At 33.7% G+C, this 21,400-nt stretch overlaps 3 protein-coding genes across 3 annotated transcripts; 2 read left to right on the plus strand and 1 right to left on the minus strand.

Moving 5' to 3' along the window:
- Positions 1-426: 426 nt before the first annotated feature.
- Positions 427-2,606, plus strand: LOC114400597 (probable LRR receptor-like serine/threonine-protein kinase RKF3). Its single transcript, XM_028363119.1, has one exon. It carries the CDS (start codon positions 533-535, stop codon positions 2,261-2,263), a length of 1,731 nt encoding a protein of 576 aa, XP_028218920.1. The 5' UTR covers positions 427-532; the 3' UTR covers positions 2,264-2,606.
- A 3,802-nt stretch (positions 2,607-6,408) lies between these two features.
- On the plus strand, positions 6,409-11,088 carry LOC114400598 (sugar transporter ERD6-like 7). Its single transcript, XM_028363120.1, has 18 exons — positions 6,409-6,651; positions 6,880-6,942; positions 7,363-7,452; positions 7,555-7,614; positions 7,705-7,770; positions 7,883-7,948; positions 8,105-8,180; positions 8,275-8,339; positions 8,434-8,526; positions 8,638-8,718; positions 9,140-9,224; positions 9,484-9,527; positions 9,616-9,678; positions 9,778-9,837; positions 9,919-9,972; positions 10,076-10,135; positions 10,435-10,549; positions 10,707-11,088. Exons 1-18 carry the CDS (start codon positions 6,508-6,510, stop codon positions 10,820-10,822), a joined length of 1,401 nt encoding a protein of 466 aa, XP_028218921.1. The 5' UTR covers positions 6,409-6,507; the 3' UTR covers positions 10,823-11,088.
- A 5,263-nt stretch (positions 11,089-16,351) lies between these two features.
- Positions 16,352-19,982, minus strand: LOC114400599. The gene is made up of 4 exons (XM_028363121.1): positions 19,179-19,982; positions 17,125-17,332; positions 16,903-17,032; positions 16,352-16,781 (listed from the first exon to the last, which is right to left on the minus strand). The coding sequence occupies exons 1-4, from the start codon at positions 19,859-19,861 to the stop codon at positions 16,510-16,512; spliced, it is 1,293 nt and encodes a 430-aa protein (XP_028218922.1). The 5' UTR covers positions 19,862-19,982; the 3' UTR covers positions 16,352-16,509.
- Between the last annotated feature and the right edge of the window lie 1,418 nt (positions 19,983-21,400).

A 21,400-nucleotide genomic window follows, 5' to 3' on the forward strand; every position in this document is an offset into this window, starting at 1 on the left:
TTTTAAAATCAATTTAATTTGATGAAATTGAGTCAACAATTACACTCTATGGTAATTTAAACTGTATTTTATAATTTTAAATGTCACAAAATATATAATCAAATTAACAAAATTTAAAAATCAAATTAAACTAAAAAAAGTTAAAAAAATCGAAACTAAATAATGAATCAAAAACTAAAAATTAATTTAACATTTTTTTAGTTTGTCTGAATGTTGAATATCAGATAGATAAGGTATTATTATCTTTTATCTTAATTAATATTTGACCCTTTCTTATAATGTGTTATAGTTTTTATTTTTTATTTTATTTTTAGGAACTTATCCATTCTTTTTTTTTAATGTGTCAGACAATCCGAAAGAATTATGGGGGAGGGGTCATTTGGTTTTTGAAACTTTTTCCTTTCAACAATTTTAATTTGAAGACAACCTCATCATACTAAAAAAGCAACAAACAAAAAAAACATCATTAAAGATAACATGTTCTCATATTACAAATCCAGTGTTGGATCACAGTCACAAACTCAAATTCCAAATGCCACTCTTTGTGTTCCTAGCCACCATCTTCCTCACTCTCCCAACCCTCTCCCTCTCTGTCACATCATGTCTCCTCAACACCACCCTCCTCCGTTCAAGACCCTCCTCCTCCGTCGACTCCGCCACGCGCTGTCGTTACATTCTCCAAACCATTCGTGTTCTCCAATCCGATTACCTCCACCGCACCGGTTTCTTCTTCCCTCCTTCTAGTTCTTCCTTCTCGTGCTGGAACACTCTCCAATCTTCCATCAACCAATACGACATTCGCTCCTCCTGCAACCTCCCTTCCTCTTCCATTTCCCTCTCCTGCAACAACATCACCACCAAATCCCAGTTCGAAAATTCTCTTCCAAACTCGGCTCTTAAACCCGTGTGGAGCACTTGTAACCAATCTCTTAAGAGTTCCTTAGCTTGTTCTCAATGCAATAAAACTTTGTCCAAGTTGGATTCTTTTCTCACGGAACCGTCCACTGGGGAACTCGTTGATTGCAAGGCCATTGCTTCTATCTATGCTGCTTCCTTCTCCGATCCGCAGGACTCCGGCACCGCCAACTGTTTGTTCAACTTCGGTTTTTCCTCTTCGGTTTCCAGTGGTAAGCGTCGAAACATTCCTGTTGTGGTTTTTTCTGTGTTGGCCTTTTTTTTGTTGGTCTTTGGTGCTTTATGGGCTTACTTTAGATTCAAGCAAAAGCAGAAGAAAAAAGATATTGGTAAAATTGAGATGGGTTTGGGTTCTGGGTTGGATTCTGGGTTTGATTCTTTGAACCAAAGTACCACTTTGATTAGGTTCACTTTTGATGAGATTAAAAAGGCTAGTAGGAATTTCGCCGGTGACAACATAATTGGGAAGGGGGGTTATGGGAATGTTTATAAAGGGGTGCTTTTTGATGGGACTCGAGTTGCATTGAAGAGATTCAAGAATTGTTCTGTTGCTGGGGATGCTAGCTTCACTCATGAGGTTGAGGTAATTGCAAGTGTTAGGCATGTGAACCTTGTTGCCCTCAGAGGTTATTGCACTGCCACAACTAATTTAGAGGGTCACCAGAGGATTATTGTCACTGATTTGATGGAAAATGGGAGTCTTTGTGATCATTTATTTGGTTCTGCCAAGAAGAAACTCAGTTGGTCAATTCGTCAAAAGATTGCTTTCGGGACCGCTAGGGGGTTGGCTTATTTGCACTATGGAGCTCAACCTTCCATCATCCATAGGGATATTAAATCTAGTAACATACTTCTGGACCACAATTTTGAAGCCAAGGTTGCGGATTTTGGATTAGCAAAGTTTAATCCTGAGGGAATGACTCATATGAGCACTAGAGTGGCTGGAACTAAGGGCTATGTTGCTCCTGAGTATGCCTTGTATGGACAGTTGACAGAGAGAAGTGATGTTTTCAGTTTTGGTGTTGTGCTTCTTGAGCTCTTAAGTGGGAAAAAGGCTCTTCATGTGGACAATGATGGCCAACCCTCTGCACTCACTGACTTTGCTTGGTCATTGGTTAGGAATGGTAAAGCTTTGGATGTTATTGAAGATGGTATGCCAGAACTTGGTCCAATTGAAGTTCTTGAGAAGTATGTGTTGGTTGCTGTACTATGTTGTCATCCACAATTATATGCTAGGCCAACAATGGATCAGGTTGTTAAAATGCTGGAGACAGAAGAATTGGAACAGCCAATCTCTTCTATTGCTGGGAGGATTGATGTTGATGAGAAATCAGTCAGTAGTAACTAGGGACTGCAGAGCTGATCCAAAAAGTTAGCAGCACAAACATTTGAAAGTCACACCACACTTCCTATTTTAACAAAGGAAGCTTGGGGTCACTGTTAGCACAGATAGAAATTGGAGAAATTAGATTGTCTTCAATTGGCTAGTAGTGTAAGAACAACTAATTTGTACATTTAGATTGTAGATTGAATGTTTCCTGAAGCGTTTTCTATTGCAAAGCCCAAAAGGGGTGTACAAAATATGGTTGTTTTCAGGGTATTTAATGGCAGAAGACTATGGTATGATCAAATTTTGCTGATTGTATTCACAAACAAGAAAAAAAAGGTTTTGCTGATTGCGGGCACATATTTCACTATTAGAACTAATCATTCATAATTAAAAGACTTAAAAATGTAAGACGTTTGTGTTTCGGACTACAAGTAACAATTTTCATGTTTTAAAGAAAAAAAAATATTTAATCCATTAATAAATTGCAATTTACAAATTTATGAATATAGTTTTTGTGAGAATTTGAGATATTTTAAAAGAGATACCGACATGGACCCACAAAAACTATAGAATTTAATTTATAACATGCCGAACCGTAATTCACTGTCACGTCGCATCGACACTTGTCATCATGAATTGAGATTGAGACATTTTTTTACCTCTCATGAATGAAATAATGGAGTTCATCGCGTAAGTCATATCCTCTTTCATGGTCACCAAACCTTGGAGATAAATAGGAAGTTGAAGACTCTGAAACCAAACAATGATTGTCCCAAGACATAGAATGTCAGGACACAATTTTCCAAATTAGTACACTATTGTGTCCATAATTTTGACGGGTAAGTGCTACTCCCACGTCCATCCAATAACATGAGATCTAGATTCTAGTTTAGCACAACTATTGAAGATAATAACGCCATATAAGTGCTAGTTTTGTATGGGACACTTAAAGCTGTAGTAGTAACATTGATCCCTCATGTTTATAAGAGGAAAAAAGTTCACTTGTTTCCATAAGAGCATGCTTACTTGCGTTTTGGTCGTTTTTTTTTACTATGCATACACCATCAACATTACATAAACCAAGGAACTGAACTAGTAATTGATAACGCATAGAAGTGAACATGGCGATCAAAGAAGATGTGGAGGGTGGCACACAGAACGGAATCAGAGAGCCAGCCACTTGTGGAGGAACAGAACCACCATGCAAGCAAAGGGCATCCATGGATGGTTTACTTTAGTACATTTGTTGCAGTTTGTGGTTCTTATGAATTTGGGGCTAGTGTAAGTGTTTAGTTTGTAGTTGAACTTTGTGTAACATAAGTACCTAACATTCCCCATTCCCAGTAAAGAGGATGTTGTACAGTTGAAATCCAAAATAGAAGCACTTATTGGGACCTTTTGTACTAGACTAAGATAAGCACGAGAAGAGACGCAAATTAATTAATTAAACATATACAAAATGAAAATTTACACTTATAAAACCTGATCTGATCTCTGTTATCAGAATCAGCAAGGCTTATTTTTACCAAAGAGGCATAAAACTTACTCAAATATTACCATTGGTTACAGATATTTCCTGTCAATATTAAAGGGCTGGCAGGAAGTGTGGCCACATTAACGAACTGGTTTGTTGCATGGTTATGCTCCCATACTTTCAACTTCCTCATGAGCTGGTAAATAAATACAAGTCATGTTTTTCAGTTTTATCTCAATTAATGGTGTAATGATCATCATCATTATACGATAATTGGTTTACCACTTGGGAATAATCGTAAAGATTGAAGTTGAGGAAACATGTATAACTAGTAAATTTACTTGTGTACGATTTGCAGGTACCTTCATCTTTTATGCAGCAATTAATGCACTGGCTATATTATTTATAATTGTTGCTGTGCCAGAAACCAAGGGTAAAAGCTAGGAACAATTACAAGCAGCCATTAACTCATAGGAAGCAGGAGTTTTGTGATTTGCAGAACAATGTACGGTGGAAAAAGAAAGAAAAAACCAAGGCAGTTTGATGATTAAATCATCACTAGCCACATTATTTGTCGTAGGTTTGCTTGTGTACTGTTGATTGAATTTTTTTTCTCAAGGTTTATAATTTACATTGGTTGTCTTAATGTCAATAATTCATGAAATGTACTCCAGTCATTAATTTAAAATTTGCAGTTGCATTTTAGCTCCGTAAAGAGAAAAAAAATACTAGCATTAAAAAAATAAGAGATTAAGAGGTCAAATTTATTGCAATGATATGGCTTACAAGTAGTTAATTTACAAGGCTAACCACCACAACAATTAATGTAGAATGCTTTTTTTTTTCTTCCTTATAGCAGTTTGATAAAGAATATCAAGCTTCCCTAAATGAAATGCTTATTAACCTCTTGAAAACATGCATAAACTTGTCATCCAAACAACTAATTTTTCAATTACTCGTATCATTATGTAATCGGATTGAAATCGATAATTCTCAGTAGACAGAGGATGGGGATAGAGTTATTGGTAGAAATTCATACCATTCACGTATTACATATTATTAACCATCGAATGTTAGTGTCACAATGGGCATTTTGAGCAAAAAGTGTGGGTGCTTTTAGGCTTGAAGTGTTGAAGTGTGAATGCCCATGAACATTTCGATTCCTATCCTAGCATTAAATTCATGCAAGTTTCTATCCTATTATTTTTTCTTACTTCTTAAGCCTTGTGAAGTGTGTCACTGGGAACAAAGTAAAAAAAAACATGTTTAGGCGTATAGAAAGTAACTTGTTGGGACTATTGATTTTGGGTGTTTTGGCAGAATACCAAATTCTACGGTCTTTACTTCATATTTGCTAATCTGGTTTGGGAAAAAGTCTTACATGGAAAATGGTATGTAACTCTCTTAGTTCTTAGACATCATGTCTAGTTACTATGTGAGCTTTTCTTCTCCACTTTGTTCTCTCTTCCATGCATTCTATCATACACACTCATTTAGTATTATCTTAGATATCATTTGTACTTATTCTATAAGAACTTGAAATGACTAATCTTTTCTTTATTCTCTAAACCCCATCCATAGTACTGGTGAGCTCACAAAACTCATGTCTTCTCCTTTGGTTTAAATAAGGGCATAGTAGATGAGAAGGAACAATGTGAAGAGTAAGGTACCCATTGTTGGTGGTAAGGGGAAATTAGGCCAATGTTTACATGTCCATGAAATTCACTTTTTCTTTAAAGAGAGTTATTTTTCTTCTTTTTTTCAGTTAATTTTAAGTACTAATTAAAGAGACACCATGTTATAGTTTCAGTCTTCAGATACTAAAATTGTGGTTTATTATAATTAATGCCAAGATGTTTTTTTATTGACAAATGTTAATTTGTTAGTTTATTAGTTTTGTTTGAAATATCAATTGGGAAATTCGAACTCGCGACCTCTCTTCCCTTCCTTCTCCCTTCACCCATCCCTAACTACTGCCGAGATGTAATTCACTTTAATTTAATTCATGTTGACTAGACTGTTCACTTGTCATATGGAGTGTACTGCATGGGCATTTCTGATAAGAACTTAGCCGCTGGATTAACGTGAATGACATACTACAGTCTCATGGACTCTTTAATTTCGTTAATTCTGAAAACTAAAGTTATAATGCATCACAATTTCAGAGAGGTAAGTTTACTTAATTTTGAGATATTTCAACGGGGATACTGACGTGGAAACGCAAAACTTTATTAGAGTTTAAACTATCACTTGCCAAACCTTAATTCACAATCATGTCGCATCAACACTTGTCATGAATTGATATTGAGACATTTCATTTTTACCTCTCATGAACGGATTGAGTTCATTAGGTAAGTCATAGCGTCTTTTCACAGTCACCAAGCCTTGGAGATAAATAGGAAGTTGAAGACGCTCACGCAATTATTGTGGCAAGAGAGAAACATCTTCAAGATATAACTTTCCAATTTTTTTATAATGAACTTTGTACATTGTTGTGTCCATAAGTTCGATCTGTAAGTGCAACTTCCACGTCCATCCAAAAACATGAGATCTAGATTGAGTAGTTTAAGATAATACTGCCATATTAGTGCCAGCTTTGTGTGGTGTACTACTTGCTGTAAATATATATATATATATATATATATATATATATATATATATATATATATATATATATATATCCCGCATTTCCATAACAGCATGCTTACTTGCATTTTCCCCCCTATACATACACCATCAATATTATATATTCCAAGGAACTAGTGATTGATTACGCATTGAAGCGAACATGGCGATCAAAGAAGATGTGGAGGAAGGCATGCAGAAAGGAGTCAGAGAGCCACTGGTGGTCCGTGCAAGCAAAGGGCATCCATGGATGGTTTACTTTACTACATTCGTTGCAGTGTGTGGTTCTTATGAATTTGGAGCTTGTGTAAGTGTTTAGTGTATAGTTGAACTTTGTGTAACACAAACAACATTCCTTATTCCCAGTAAAGAGGGTGTTGTAAAGTTGAAATCCACAAAAACAAGCACTTTTTGTGGCCTGCTGTACAAGACAAATGAAAAAAAAATCTGAGAACACTCAGAAATCAGAACAGAAATATGCTAGTTTAATTGACTTGTATGTTTCTCTGTGGAATGATTATTTGTGCGTTTTCAGGCGGGATATTCATCTCCCACTCAAGATGCTATCAGGAAGGATTTTAGTCTGTCTTTGGCAGAGGTAAGTCAGTTGTTATTCACCCTTTAGGATCAGTGAAATCATGGGAAATAAATTGAAAATGCTCAATAGACAGTTGAACCTTGGCAGCTAGTCTTTCATTAAACTTAAAGATGACCAAGGATCGATAAGAATAAGGAAAGCTTAGCAAGAAATTAATAAAATTTTCTGAAAGTATAAGTCTCAGCTGATTATAACTTAAAAACATGCTAGTGATCTAAAATCTGAAATCTTTCACAGAAAGATTGATTGGCTTCAAAGAAATTGTTTGGGAAATTCTTTAGTTGCAAACTAGAAACTTGTTATTGTTATGTACACATATAACATATACCCTTTACTTAATGGATTTTGATGCCTGTGCTTGCAAACTATCCCGGATTTTATCTAATTTTCTTTTCCTTTTTGTGTATTGATTGTATGCAGTACTCCTTGTTTGGATCCATCTTGACTTTTGGTGCAATGGTTGGCGCAATAACAAGTGGGCCTATAGCCGATTTTATTGGACGGAAAGGGGTAAATTCAGAGAAATTATGATGCTTGTTTGGGATTAACTAGTTAATTATTTTTATTTGGGGTATCCAATGTGTGAAAAGGTTGATTTTGGATTATATACAGGCAATGAGAGTGTCAAGTGCTTTCTGTGTCGCAGGGTGGCTAGTTATTTACTTTGCTGAGGTTCTTACCACAACTTGTACCATGTTTTTGCCATAACTGTTCTCCATGGATTATAAGCCAACAAGACTTTTTTCTTCTTCTTTTATACAGGGCCCAGTGTATTTGGACATTGGGAGGCTATCAACAGGATATGGAATGGGAGTTTTTTCATATGTGGTTGGTTATAGTTCTACTCTCCAAAAAACCACCTGATGCTCAAAATTTTGTTTAAGACACTTACATGTTCAAATTATTAAACCTTTACCATATATGTGATGGATTGTACAAGGTTCCTGTCTTTGTAGCAGAAATTGCACCAAAAGAACTTCGAGGGACCCTGACTACCTTAAATCAGGTAGATTTATTAAACAATGATTGTAACTTTGGAATCATTGGAGTCCGTATATATGTGCGTGTGCATGTCTTCGTAGCAAACTGATTGAATCTGTACTATACAGTAGCAACAAAGTTAACAAAGACCTCTAAGTTTTGTTTTCATTTCCCTTTGCAGTTCATGATCACGGCTGCGGTGTCAGTGTCATTCACAATTGGAAACGTGTTTTCATGGAGGGTTTTAGCTATAATTGGTGAGTCTTATAGGCACTCAGAACAGAAAATTTATGAAATTAGAAATTTAATAATACTTTGCTAGAGTACTTACCAGGTAAGTGTGTATTGCAGGCCTCATTCCCACTGCTGTATTGCTTTTGGGTCTGTTTTTCATTCCGGAGTCTCCTAGATGGCTGGTAAGAAATTAATTTACATGTTCATGTGCTTGTAAGAGGACACTATGCAGCAGTTTTCATAACATCAAGAGTACAAACCAAACAATGGTTGTAGGCAAAGAGAGGACGTGAAAAAGATTTTGTGGCAGCACTGCAAATACTTCGTGGCAACGATGCTGATATATCTGAGGAGGCAGAGGAAATTCAGGTTCCTATACTGTTAAATTTAGATATAATTCTGTGACTTTGTTTTGAAGCGCAATGTTATTAAAGACAAAGCATCTGTGATTAAGTGGGTGTATCTGTCACTGCTACACAGGATTATATAACTACTTTGGAGCGGCTCCCAAAATCCAGGCTGCTGGAATTGTTTCATAGAAGATATTTGCGCTCAGTCACTGTAACTATACTTCCCTCTGTTCCAAAATTTGATTGAAAGCTGCTTTCTTTTTCCTTTCAGATAATGCCACTAAAATATCACCGACTTTCTTTAAGAGCATCTTTAGTGCAGGATCTTGGAGTGGGTTCTTGCCAAGATCCAGTAGTAGAGACAGACCGTGCCCTAAAGATGCTCTAAGGATGTTTTTGGTTGACTAGGTATAGGGGCAAAAAAAAGGAGTAAAAAGTCATTTTCAACCAAGAAAGAAGATGATGGAAGTTTATTTTCTACCTTGTGTGTGTGTGTGTGTTTGTTTTTTTTTTTTATTAAGCAAATTTGAAGCGACTTTCATTCAAAATTTTCATCTTTCCATTTTTCATGAACCTAAGCAAGTGCACCGTAAAGGCCAGCTGATAACTAATTTTTATATATCAATGACCAGATTGGAATAGGCCTTATGGTCTGCCAGCAGTTTGGGGGAATCAATGGAATTTGCTTTTATACCAGCAGTATTTTTGAACTAGCAGGTACTTATGAGAATCTGTTGTTTAACTTCATTCACATTTGTACTCCAACAGAATCATTGTAATCATAACAATGCATTTGGTTCAAAGTCTGCTTTCCAAGTCTATGACAGCATCATAGTGTCTTCCACGTCACCATTTCCATATAACCTATACCTCACAGCCACACTTACCCTTGAAGTATGTTCAAAAGTTGAATAAACTTCATGAAGCATTCAAATTTTTATTTTTTAGCAATGAATATTTGTGGATCTTATGTCAGGATTTTCTCCGACCATCGGGACTATTACATATGCCTGCCTTCAGGTTCTTAATTTCAACTAGATCACTAGTTCTTGTAAAATCCGATATTTGTTTTCTCCATACCAACTGATCATGATTTTTTCTTTTGCAGATTGTGATCACAGGTCTTGGAGCAGCCTTAATAGATAAAGCTGGCAGGAAGCCCCTTCTTCTAGTAAATTCAAAGCACAAAACAGTTTATCTTCAAAGTTTCATTAGTTTATGAAGATCCCTTTCGTAATATTCTTATTGTTCTTTCTTGGTTTCATTGTAGTTATCCGGATCGGGATTGGTCGCAGGATGCACATTTGTAGCAGTTGCATTCTATCTCAAGGCACATCCTAACTGTGAACCCTATAGTTTCCGGTTTTTAATCCTGATAATTATGTGAAAGTGATATCCTTATGTGAAATAGGTTCACGAGGTTGGTGTTGAGGCAGTCCCAGCACTTGCCGTAACTGGCATACTGGTATGACCATACTATTTCATTCTCAATGCTATATTATTGGATGGGTCTCAGAAATATGAACTCATCCTCCATGTGACATTACTCTTTCTTTTGGTGATATTAGGTCTACATAGGATCATTTTCAATAGGAATGGGAGCAATTCCTTGGGTTGTGATGTCTGAGGTACTTGCCTCCCCTCCTTTCTCTTATTTCAAGTTTTAATGCCACTAGGATAAGCACAAGAGATACAACTTAAACAGAGTATGGAATTTCTAGAATAACAATTGCCCTTAAGAACTAACAAATGTTGATCACCCCCCAATAAATGTAATTACTTTTATTTTTCTGGATTTGGGGACAAGATATTTGTGCATGTTAATATGCCAAACTCAGCATGCAAATTCTCCACTTATAAAACCTGATATCTATTATCGGAATCTGGCAATCAGCAAGACTTACTCAAATACTACCTTTGGTTACAGATATTTCCTGTCAATATTAAAGGGCTGGCAGGAAGTGTGGCCACATTAGTGAACTGGTTTGGTGCATGGTTATGTTCCTATACTTTCAACTTCTTCATGAGCTGGAGCTCCTATGGTAAACAAATACAAGTCATGGCTTTCAGTTTTATTTTATTTAAAGGTGTAACAATCACCACTATTATATGTTAATTGGTTTACCACTTGGGAATAATAGTAGAAGATTGAAGTTCAGTAATGTACAGCCAGTAAATTCACTTGTGTATGGTTTGCAGGTACCTTCATCCTTTATGCAGCAATTAATGCACTGGCTATATTGTTTATAATTGTTGCGGTGCCAGAAACCAAGGGGAAAAGCTTGGAACAATTACAAGCAGACATTAACTCATAGGAAGCAGGAGTTTTGTAATTTGCAGAACAATGGACAGTGGAAAAAGAAAAAGAAAAAACTGACAGCAGTTTCGTGATTGAATCATCACTATCCTTATTATTTGTCGTAGTTTTTCTTCTGTATTGATGATTAAATATGTTCTCAAGGTTTATAATTCACATCGGTTTTTCTTAATGTCAATGATTCATAAAATATACACCAGGGAGCAATGTAAAATTTGTGGTTACATTTCAGCTCTGCAAAGAAAAGAAAAATATGTTATAGCATTCGAAAATCTTACATTTATTGAAATTATCTGATTTATAAGTAATTGATTTACAAGGTAAACTAAACCACCAAAACAACAAATGTAATTTTTTCTTCCTTGCAGCAGTTTGATAAAGAATATCAAAGCTTCCATAAATGTAATGTCTAGTTAACCTCTTGAAAACATGCATTAATTTGTCAGTTGTCATCCAAATAACTAATCTTTCTACTATAAGTATCTTTTTGTAATAAGATTGAAATCGACATTCCACAGAAGAGTTGAATTTCAGAGGGTGGAGATAGAGGTATAGGTAGAAATTCATTCCCTTCACTATGTATTATTAGCCATCGAATAATACTGTCACAAAGGCTAATTTTTCCAAGAGTTTGACAACTTCATGATTCCTTATGATCTTGGGTGGTTTATATTGACTAGCTGATGTTCCATTCTTAATGGCTAATTCTGATAACTGATCAAAAGCTCCAGGCCTTATGATGAATATCAGTAAGTTCCTTAGTTGACCTTTATCCCTCTGCACTTTGTATATAGCTCCCAAGCCACTCGAGAGAGAAGAGATACAACTTCTCAAAACTTTAACTGATTCCTCTAGCTTATCGTCCAGGAAATTAGATTCCTCTTGAACTTCCACAAATACCTTCAACTGCTTCGGCATTGATTCCTGGTCCAAGAAACTTGCAAACTAAACAATCTCAATTCTCATAGCACCTCTAAGTGCGAGTTGAAAATTTTCAACTGCTGAAATCAAGTCCTTCTCAGTCACAATCTCGGCAGGATTTTTAGGTGCTCTCATCACATACTCTACTAGTGGAGGTGAGTTGTAGAAACCAACAACTCTCACTATATCGCCCATACGGTATCGGTAATATCCTCGGTAAGTAGTAACAACCACTTCATACATCTTCCCAACCTCTACACTGCTATAGTCCATAGTTCCCTTGCTAACATCTTTGTCCTCTTTCATGTTAAATGGAAGAAACTCAAGTAGGCAAAAGTTGGAAGCATCACAAACCGTGTTGTCTCGGAGGGTTGCATTATGTCTAAATTTAAGACAACACAGTACTCTGAAGCAAAGTAATCTCCTCCTAAAATAGGTACCTCTCCTGCATAGTACTTGAGCTTTTGGTAGTACTGCTTCATGCTTCCAGTGGTAACATTCCTAATATAACGAATGTTTGGTCACAATCTATACACAATTCCACCCCAGTCGTTACCTTCACAAATTAACCTTATTCTATTTGCCTATTCTGGCTGAGGTCCACCAACTGTCTTAGTCACAGCTTTCCTCATTGCCCCCTCAGAAATTTCATTACATGGAAATCAATGGTCAAGATCATCACATATCCGCTCCCACTTGGACTCCAGAAAACCAAATGCTTTAATCAAGCCTATGGCATAAGGGGTTGTAATTCCATCTATAAGGTCAAGATTCCTAAGGCCATATAGAAGGTGGCAGTACATTTGATGCTCAACATGAGTTCCAAGAATCACTTCTAGGGGACTGGAAAAGGTTGCAAGTTGTTGAGGGGTAGCATTACCACTTTGCAAAGGGTATGTAGAGGCAGTCATGACTTTCAAGCCACATTTAGTGGTAGTAATGTTCTCAGCATAGAGAAACCATAGGATCTTGCTCACTTCTGGCCTTGGAGGAAATAGCCTGCAAGAGTTTAAATTTAAAACTCATCTTGTTGAACAAACATAATATATCCTTCAAATTTTGGCTGAAATGAAAGTTTATTTGATTGGTTCACCTTTGACGAACAGCAACACTTCCTCTGTGACCAATGAAGGAGGCAGCCTTGGAAAGGCTTGAATCAAAGTAGGGGATCAATTTCGGTTTCATGGTGCTTGAGCTTGTTCCCGAGCTGAGGAAGCAAATTAAGACATCAATTATGTCAATCAAATTTAAGTGCCCGAAAAGCATTAATAAAACGTACAATAACAAAAGAAACCTTGTTGCAAGAAATGTTCGATGGTGAATCTCTCAAGTTTGTGTGTTCAGCATGAGAAAATTATTGAATCTTTGTGAATAAACATTTTCTGTTTTTAATTACAAAAATGCCATTTTTTAATTTTAAAAGTTTGTATAGAAAATATGAAAAATGAGTTTTTATTCAAATCATGAAATAAAGTGATAAATTGACATTTTTTTGAAAGAGTTACCAACATATTTTGAAATACATTTTTTTCTAATCAATTTCTTATTATTGGTTAAAATTTATTTTTTGGGTGAAAATTAAAATTTATTAGAAACCACAAAATCAAGAGTGAAATTCATTAAATATTAAGTGGGCTCACTTTTCTATTTTTTTATTTATAAATTTCAACTAATAATAAAAATTGTGTCCTAAAAATGTGCTTGAGGGTATATTTCAAACAATTCCCTTTTTTAAAATTAAGAATAAAAACAGATATATTTTATCAAATCAAAAACCAATAACTTATCATCTACATCCCACAATTTTCAGGGATAAAAAACCATGAGATAATGTCTGATTTGGCGTTCAAGCTTGAAAAATCCAAAGCTACATGTTGTTGCTTGACTTTTTCAATCGATTTTTGCTTAGAGTGAATCTAACCGATCATTCTATCAGATGAAGAGAGTTATGAGTACAAGATACGATACTACGGATACGGACGTTTCAACACAACTAATATCTAAAATATTAGATAGAAACATCAAATAAATTGAGAAATTTTAATCAAATAAAATATAAGTAATATATAATAAAATATTTAAATTGATGGTATATTTATTTTTTTAAAACCAACCTTTTTATGTTTTTAAGTGTATTAATTATATAAAGATGATAACTAAGTGTTTAGGTCAATAAAATAGCTATAAGAAATGTTGAAAGTGTCTGAATGTGTGGATATAAAAAATGCGTGTGACATAAATGGAGATGCCCGTGTTTCTTAGAAAGATCTCCAATTGCAAGAATGTCAAGCCTATAACCATAGTTAAGTATTTGTTACAAGATGATGGTTTGAGCAGTGTGAAACAGTGAGGGATAAATGATGATGATGTGTGTGATTTGCAAGGAGAAACAACAACGATCGAAGATAGAGAGGGATTTAGTGAGTAGCAGAGAGGGTCAACGGAGAGAAAAGGGTCATCTGGTTAATGTAGTCAACGTAGTATTGATAGGAAGACAAGGGCACGACACGTGTGAAAGTTGATGGATGAAGATGAAGAAGAGGATCCTTCTTGAAGGATTGTAGAAAGTGCACTGGTGGTGTTGGTTCAAGTTTCTGCATCGAGTTTTGACTTTGAACAGAAGGGAACAAACAGTATTACAAGGAGATTTTGTGTTCTTCTAATACTATGTGTATCACGCCAAGGATCATAAAGATAGATGCAAAATCTGACGCGTTAGTATTACTTGCAAGTTCAAAACTAGAATAAATATTAGATCACCCTTCGGATAAAATTATGGCTAAAATATATTATTTCCTTCCGCCTGAAATATTTTCAAAAAATTAATTCACTTTAACTAAAAAATAGTTAATATTATTTAATGTTAGCAGTCTTAATAAAAAAATCAATTCATTTTCTAACGTACTCTTACATTTAATTATATTTAGGACAAAAAAAATTATTAAAAATAAAATTCTAATAAAATAAAAATTATTTTAAAGATAATATCATTAAACATAAGAGATTTGATTAAAATTTACTTATATTTTACCATTAAACATAATTTTTTTGTATATATTTCGGTCCAAAGATAATAATAAATTTCATCCATTATATTTTTATATATTTTTTATTATGATATTTTATGTTTTAAAAATTTTGTTTTAATTTTTTATTGTGAAGGAATTTAAAATGATTTTATCATCAATGTCACATTAACACCGTTAATGTTTTTTATTCAAGAATAATTAATTCAAATATAACGACGACTAAAAATCATCCTAATGTTTAAATTAATTATGAAAATATTTAACCTATACTACTAGTAAGAAATTTACTGTGTTAAGTGTTGACAATTAGTCAAAGGTGAAAAGGTTGTTCATATATCCAAGTGAACCATGAAATGTGAATCCTTACATTACATGACAGGAACCGCAATGGCCCCAACTTCTTGGGATTGGAGTCTCTGTTTTTCTCTAACCCGCATCATCTTCCGGCTTCTTTGGTACGATCTGCATGCATGAATGATGGCTCAAATGAGGAATGATACATCAATATTTTACTCCTATCACTTTAAACATTTCATATTTTCATTAACCCCTTGTTTAGTAGGTGAGAGATTAAGAGGAATGGTGTGATTGGAATTAATTTTTGGAAACAAATATCACACAATTAAAATACTCTTGAAAATTAAAATCGCAAAATTGATGCCTAAGCTTCAATGCACATAATTGAAATTTAAGGTATTAAAATCATTCATATTTGTGATACTTGAAAAATCAAAGTGATATAATGAAAATATGAAAGATTAAAATCATATGATTATAATATCTAAAAGATCAACAGTACGATTAAGTCTTTTTTTTATTATATTATATTATTTATTATCCTCTCGTTTTTTTTTTAAAAAAAATTATACAATGAAAAGATTTTATACAATCATCTAATCATAATTTATATGTATAATAAATTTGTGAATTTTTAAAATAATTATATTAAAATAATTTAAATAGTGATTTGTGACTAAGTAATAATATAAAATTATTTTATACCGATAATACACAAGCTTTAAACTCTTTTTTTAATTCTATTTTTCTCTCTAAATGTATATTACAATGCATATATTTGTAAATAATTAATGAGCTCAAATATTTAGAATGTATTTTTTTTACATAAATCTTATAAAATAAGTGTTAGAAACACATTCTTTAACATTATCCTTAACACATTTAATGGATTGAAATTTTTTAAAAATTACAAAATCATTTCATGGAGTCATTAAATAAGATGAATCACACAATTTTTTATAATTTTTAAGAAATTTCAATCAAGAGGATGTGTATTTAAAAGAATGAGTGAAAATATGTTACTAATATTTCTCATCTTGTAATATTTTGAGTCTGATTCTTTCTAATTGGATAGGGAAATACACAATATTTTTGTGGGAGCCACAATAATATTTTCTTCGTCCCGTAATAAATAATGTTTAAGGTTTTTTTAAACCGATTAAAAAAAACAAGTATTTCGAAGTGTATTGTGTATTTCAAATGCTAAAATGTAATCATTTTGGGTATTGTCTATTTCTCTTTCCAACTGAAAGTTTAAGAGTCTGAGCAAATCCCAAAAATTAAAAAAACAAATGTGTAACTTGTCATATCTCACGCTTATTTCATATAATTCTTTTGAAGAATATACAGAACACAATTAGAAAGCAGGAAAAAAATTAACTGCTCCATCTCCAAAGTATATTCGCATTAATAAAAAAAAATGAGGAAAGAAAATAATTCAATCTATATCTCCAGTGTGTGTTTTCCATATACATTTCGATGGACTTGGTTTTATTCTTGCAACTTTCTGTCTTGGTTGTCCCTGCTTCTTTGTCAGATTTTCCTGAGGATTACTATTTACTTTTACCACATCAACTTTCACTATGTGATGATCTGAAGTCCCTTTGGAAGAAAGGACTAAGTAGGATCCAGTAACGAATTTATATGGAGAATCTGAGGAAGATAATATGTAATCAACCCTAGTTCCATACTTACATGTCCCTTGGACACCTGCATAATAATTATAATTTAATTTTAGAGAACTTAGTATAAGAACAAAGTTGAAATTCCAAAAGCCAAAGGGTTAAATTGAACTTTCGTAAAATTAAAGCTTAAGAGATTGTTGTTGTACTTTGTCCTTTGGCAATCATGACAACAGGCTCACATTCCCCTGAAAAGTCCTTAGCATCCGTGTAGTGTCTGCTCTTGAGATGTTTCATCACTTCAACCTTCGGTGTTGGCTTTCCCATCTCTTCATAGTACTAGACACAAATGAACCAATGGATTGAAATTAATAATTTTATTTTATATAAAAAAGTAAATAAAGAATTGAGATTCTGCTGGATATATATACCTTTACAATATCTGTCCATCTTTCTTCGGAATAATCTGATTCATTGAGCGAATTAAGGCATCCAGCTAAAATGTGTGGCTCATCATTAGATTGAATTATTGCATTTATCTGTTTCATTCTCCAATTCTCATCAAGATGATCAAGGTGGGTGCAGTAAAAGTGGAGTTCACCTTCTTGGGGTACATCGATAGTGGCCTTCAGAACATTCCTGTTGCCATAAAATTACAATTTGTTGCTTGTCACATTCAACCTTGTTGCTCAGTCATTCTCTAACCCTCAAATTCCAAAGACATTTCCTTTTATTGTATTTGTTCTAGCTAAATTGTTTTCAAGTTTAAACTTTTCACAGGCTGCATTTCTATTTCCATAATCATTGTTTAACATGTGGTCACATTAGCAACAAATACCTTCGGAGTAAAGTAAAACAGATTTCTTACTTCTAATCATTATGAAATTGAGATCAGGCAAATTAGGCATCTAGCTATTCGAAAATGATGAAATTTTTTACGAACAATGCATTGTACAAATTTACCTGATACCAACCATAAAATTATTTTATTAAGCCGTCTCTGCTCCTAAAAGAAAAACAGGAGCAACTTGTTGCAAGAGCATGGTTATAATTTCGATTAAATATTTTAGTATTCTCTTACTATCGTCATTTGAGAAAATTTGGTTCTTCCATTTTTTTGTGAACTTATTTTTTTATTATTTTAATTGTGTAATTTTATTTTATCTATTAACTTCTCATCTAATATTTAATGAAAATGTTATGTCAGTACATTTATGTTGAGGTGATATTCTATAATTAAATGTTAGATTGCCGGATGAAAAAAAATTAGATAATTAAAGGGTAAGATCAAATGTGGAAAAAAAAGAATAACCAAATTTACAAGATGGGAATAATAAAAATATTAAAATTGTAATTAAACCTTGTATTTTTCAAGGAAATAGACTACGAGCGTTAAAAACTGCGAGAATATGAAAAGTATTAAGCATTAAATACATTTTTGTTTCTTTAAGTTACTATTTTTTTTACTGTAAGTTTATTTTTTTTTCTAATTTTAATTTCAGTAAATTTATGTCTTTTTAATTTTAATTTCTACAAGATATTTTATTCATGTAATTTTTCATTTTTTATATTTTAATCTTTGTAAGTACGAATTTATGGAGACTATAAATAAAAAATTATAATCTTATAAGAATCAAAAATGAAAAAACTTAAAGTTAGATGGATTAAAAATGAATAAAATATATTAAAATTAGAAAAAGTCCACATATAGGAAGTAAATTAAAAAAATAAACTTAAAAGAGGTAAAAATAAAAAAAAATGCTAACTTATCAGGAAAAAAATATATTTAAGCAAAGTATTAAATAAATTTGTTCTACAAGATCCAGAAAGTGAAGTAAAAAATCTTATGTAGAGGCAAAGCCGTAGACATTGATGTTGATGTTGCTTCATTTAGGGTAGGTTTGATGGTGTGGAAGAGAAAATAAAAAATATATATATTTAAAAAAGTAAAAAAAAATAATGTAAGAGTCACACTAATTTTAAAAAAATTTCCTTTAAATAGAATTTTTTTCCCCACATCAAATTACCCCTTAAATATTTGGTCTCAGTCTATATCATCCATAAATTCGTTCCGAAGAATGTTGATAGAAAATGTCAATCTCTAAGGAACATATACATGCATAGCATAGGTGACAGACAACACAAAAGCTTAGGTGGGGACATTCTGCATCGCCGCATAGTGCATACAGCTATTATCATAGTTGGTACGCGTGTTTCTTTTCAACAATACCAGTGCAAATACAAGAAAGAAACCCACGCTATGCCTAAACGACATGGAAGCAATGTCGTTCCACAGAAAAGTATGAAGAAGTTCAAAACGCAATTAAGATTTTGATGAAATACTGATGTTAATTAAGTGATAAATAATTTTGATGATAAACCAATAAATATTACAATAAAACAGGTGTGGAATTCTTTATGAATAAATACATATATAAATATAAAGAGACAAGTAAGAATAATAATGGAGTAATTAGATAATTACCTGTAATCGTTGTGATCAAAGATTTTCTGTAGCTTCCAGCGTTTAATGGGCCACTTGGACAAAACGGCGTTGCCGTATTGAGGAGCCCAGCTTTCGGCGAAGACGTAATTCATTCCCAGAGAACTCGCCAAATCCGACAAAGGCTTCATCCCGTTCTCTTCCTCCGCCTTCACGTCTTGCAAGCCCAAAACGTCGGCGTTTAGCTCTCTCAGAACTTCAACCACCGTTCTTCTCTGCCTCTCTTTTCCTCCCTCGGCGAAACTCCACGACCACGACAACGACCCTAATTTCGATCTCTCGTGTTCGGAGAAGCTCGTTTGGCGCAGCGAAATCTCGTTGTCGGGTAAGTTGATGGACACTCTCAGCTTTGACTTCCCCAGCAAAGGAGGCTGCGACTGTTTCAGAATGCTCCGCGGTCGATCGTAGGGTGACTTCGCTCGTCCTATGTTGTCGTCCGAGGAGGTGGTGGTTTTGTCGTCTGCTTCGGGAAGCACCGGTGCCATGGAGAAGAATGCGGCGTTGAACGTTGCGATTCGTATTGGTTTCGTTGGAGGAGGAGAAGGTTCGGTGTGAGGTTCGAGAGTGGGCTTGGTGAAGCGTAGCTTGGGCTTAAAACGACGCCGTGAGGACCAGCGGAGGTGGGAGCTGAGGCGACGGAGGTTATTGTTGAGGAGTTTAAGCATGGTGGAGAAATGAGATAGAGTTTTCAAGTCTCGCTTGTGCTTCAAAGCATGGGTGAGTGTGATATTAGAGACTAGTTCTATGTTTTCTTTATTTTTATGGTGAGCAAGTGTGGCATAGATGGGGATAATATAGACCAAAATGTGATATTTTTAGAAACCAATTATTAAAGAGTGTGTTTTGAAACGATTGGTTTAATTATTTGTTTGATTTTGTATGACAACTTTTAATTCGTATCTTAGTCTTTATTATTTATAAACATCATATCAAAAGTTGGTTTAACAAATGTGTTAATTGCTGTAATTTTTTTTATTCATCTTCCATTCTTATACATAAAAAACATCTAAAAATTCCATATTAATCTATAATCATATCATTTTAAATTCCCAACACTTTATCAAATTGGGTTTTTAAACGGTTGACTATTTAAATATTTTTTAAAATTTATACATTTCACGTATTATTACTTAGAGAATAAATAAACAAATTTAAATTTCAATAGGCCTAACATTTTATAACACAACATATGCTCGATTAAAAATATAATTAATTATCTTTTTAATTTTAATATAATTATATTTAATATGTTGATAAAATTTTCAAAATTAATATTATTAGCATACATATATTTTTATATAAGTATTACTTATATATATAATAATATATAATTTAATCAAACCCCAGCAATGAATTTAAAATCTAGTGGATAATTGAAAATGCACTTTTTTCTAATTCTAATTTTGCAACTTGTAATGGTGTGAATTGAAGAAGCTAGGGTTCTGATATTTGCAAGCATGCAAAGGACCTGCCATTGCCACAAGATGGCTCATACGATCGTCGCCATTTGTTAAAGGTAAGTGATTTTTTTCTTTTTTTTTTTTGGGTTTCAATTAAGTGATTTTTTTCTATTTATTTTTCAGTGATAGTGTCATCTTTCTATGTGTCCGTGGCATGCATGTAATGAGCTCACCACTACAAAGTGGATTCGTGGAAATGAACGGGTGACATTTGGCACTCGCTTAATTTTATTTCATTTTACATTTTTCTCCATGTTTAATCAATAATGCAAAGTAGTTTTATTATTCGGTTGAAAAAAAAAAACAGATGGGTGGGACTGGAAGTCTGGAACATGCCATATTGACAATGTCAGGCCTCAACTGCTCCGGAAAAGATAATTGGCTTCCTTCAGTTGTTTTTATTTAGCAAATGACACTAGTGTCCTTAGCCATCTAGGGAAACAAGTTTACTTAATATAGTTTATATGCATATAAAATGCACAATCATGAATACAATCATAAGGTATATGACTTGTACAAAAGTTCAGTGTTGTTGCCTTTTAGCTAAAAGTACTCTTATTCTTTTAGTTTTCCTAATTTGATTGAAACAATACAAGAAACCAATTAAGGAAAAACAAAGAAATAACAATTAACATGACTGTGAGCCAACAACTCTGCTTAATTATGGCCATGGAAAAGAGATTCTTATTTGGAACGCCACGTCACGTGACAGTTGAAACCCCCGGTACGTACCCCTCTCCCATG

The sequence above is a fragment of the Glycine soja genome, chromosome 19, assembly GCF_004193775.1.
Source record: "Glycine soja cultivar W05 chromosome 19, ASM419377v2, whole genome shotgun sequence".
NCBI lineage: Eukaryota > Viridiplantae > Streptophyta > Magnoliopsida > Fabales > Fabaceae > Glycine > Glycine soja.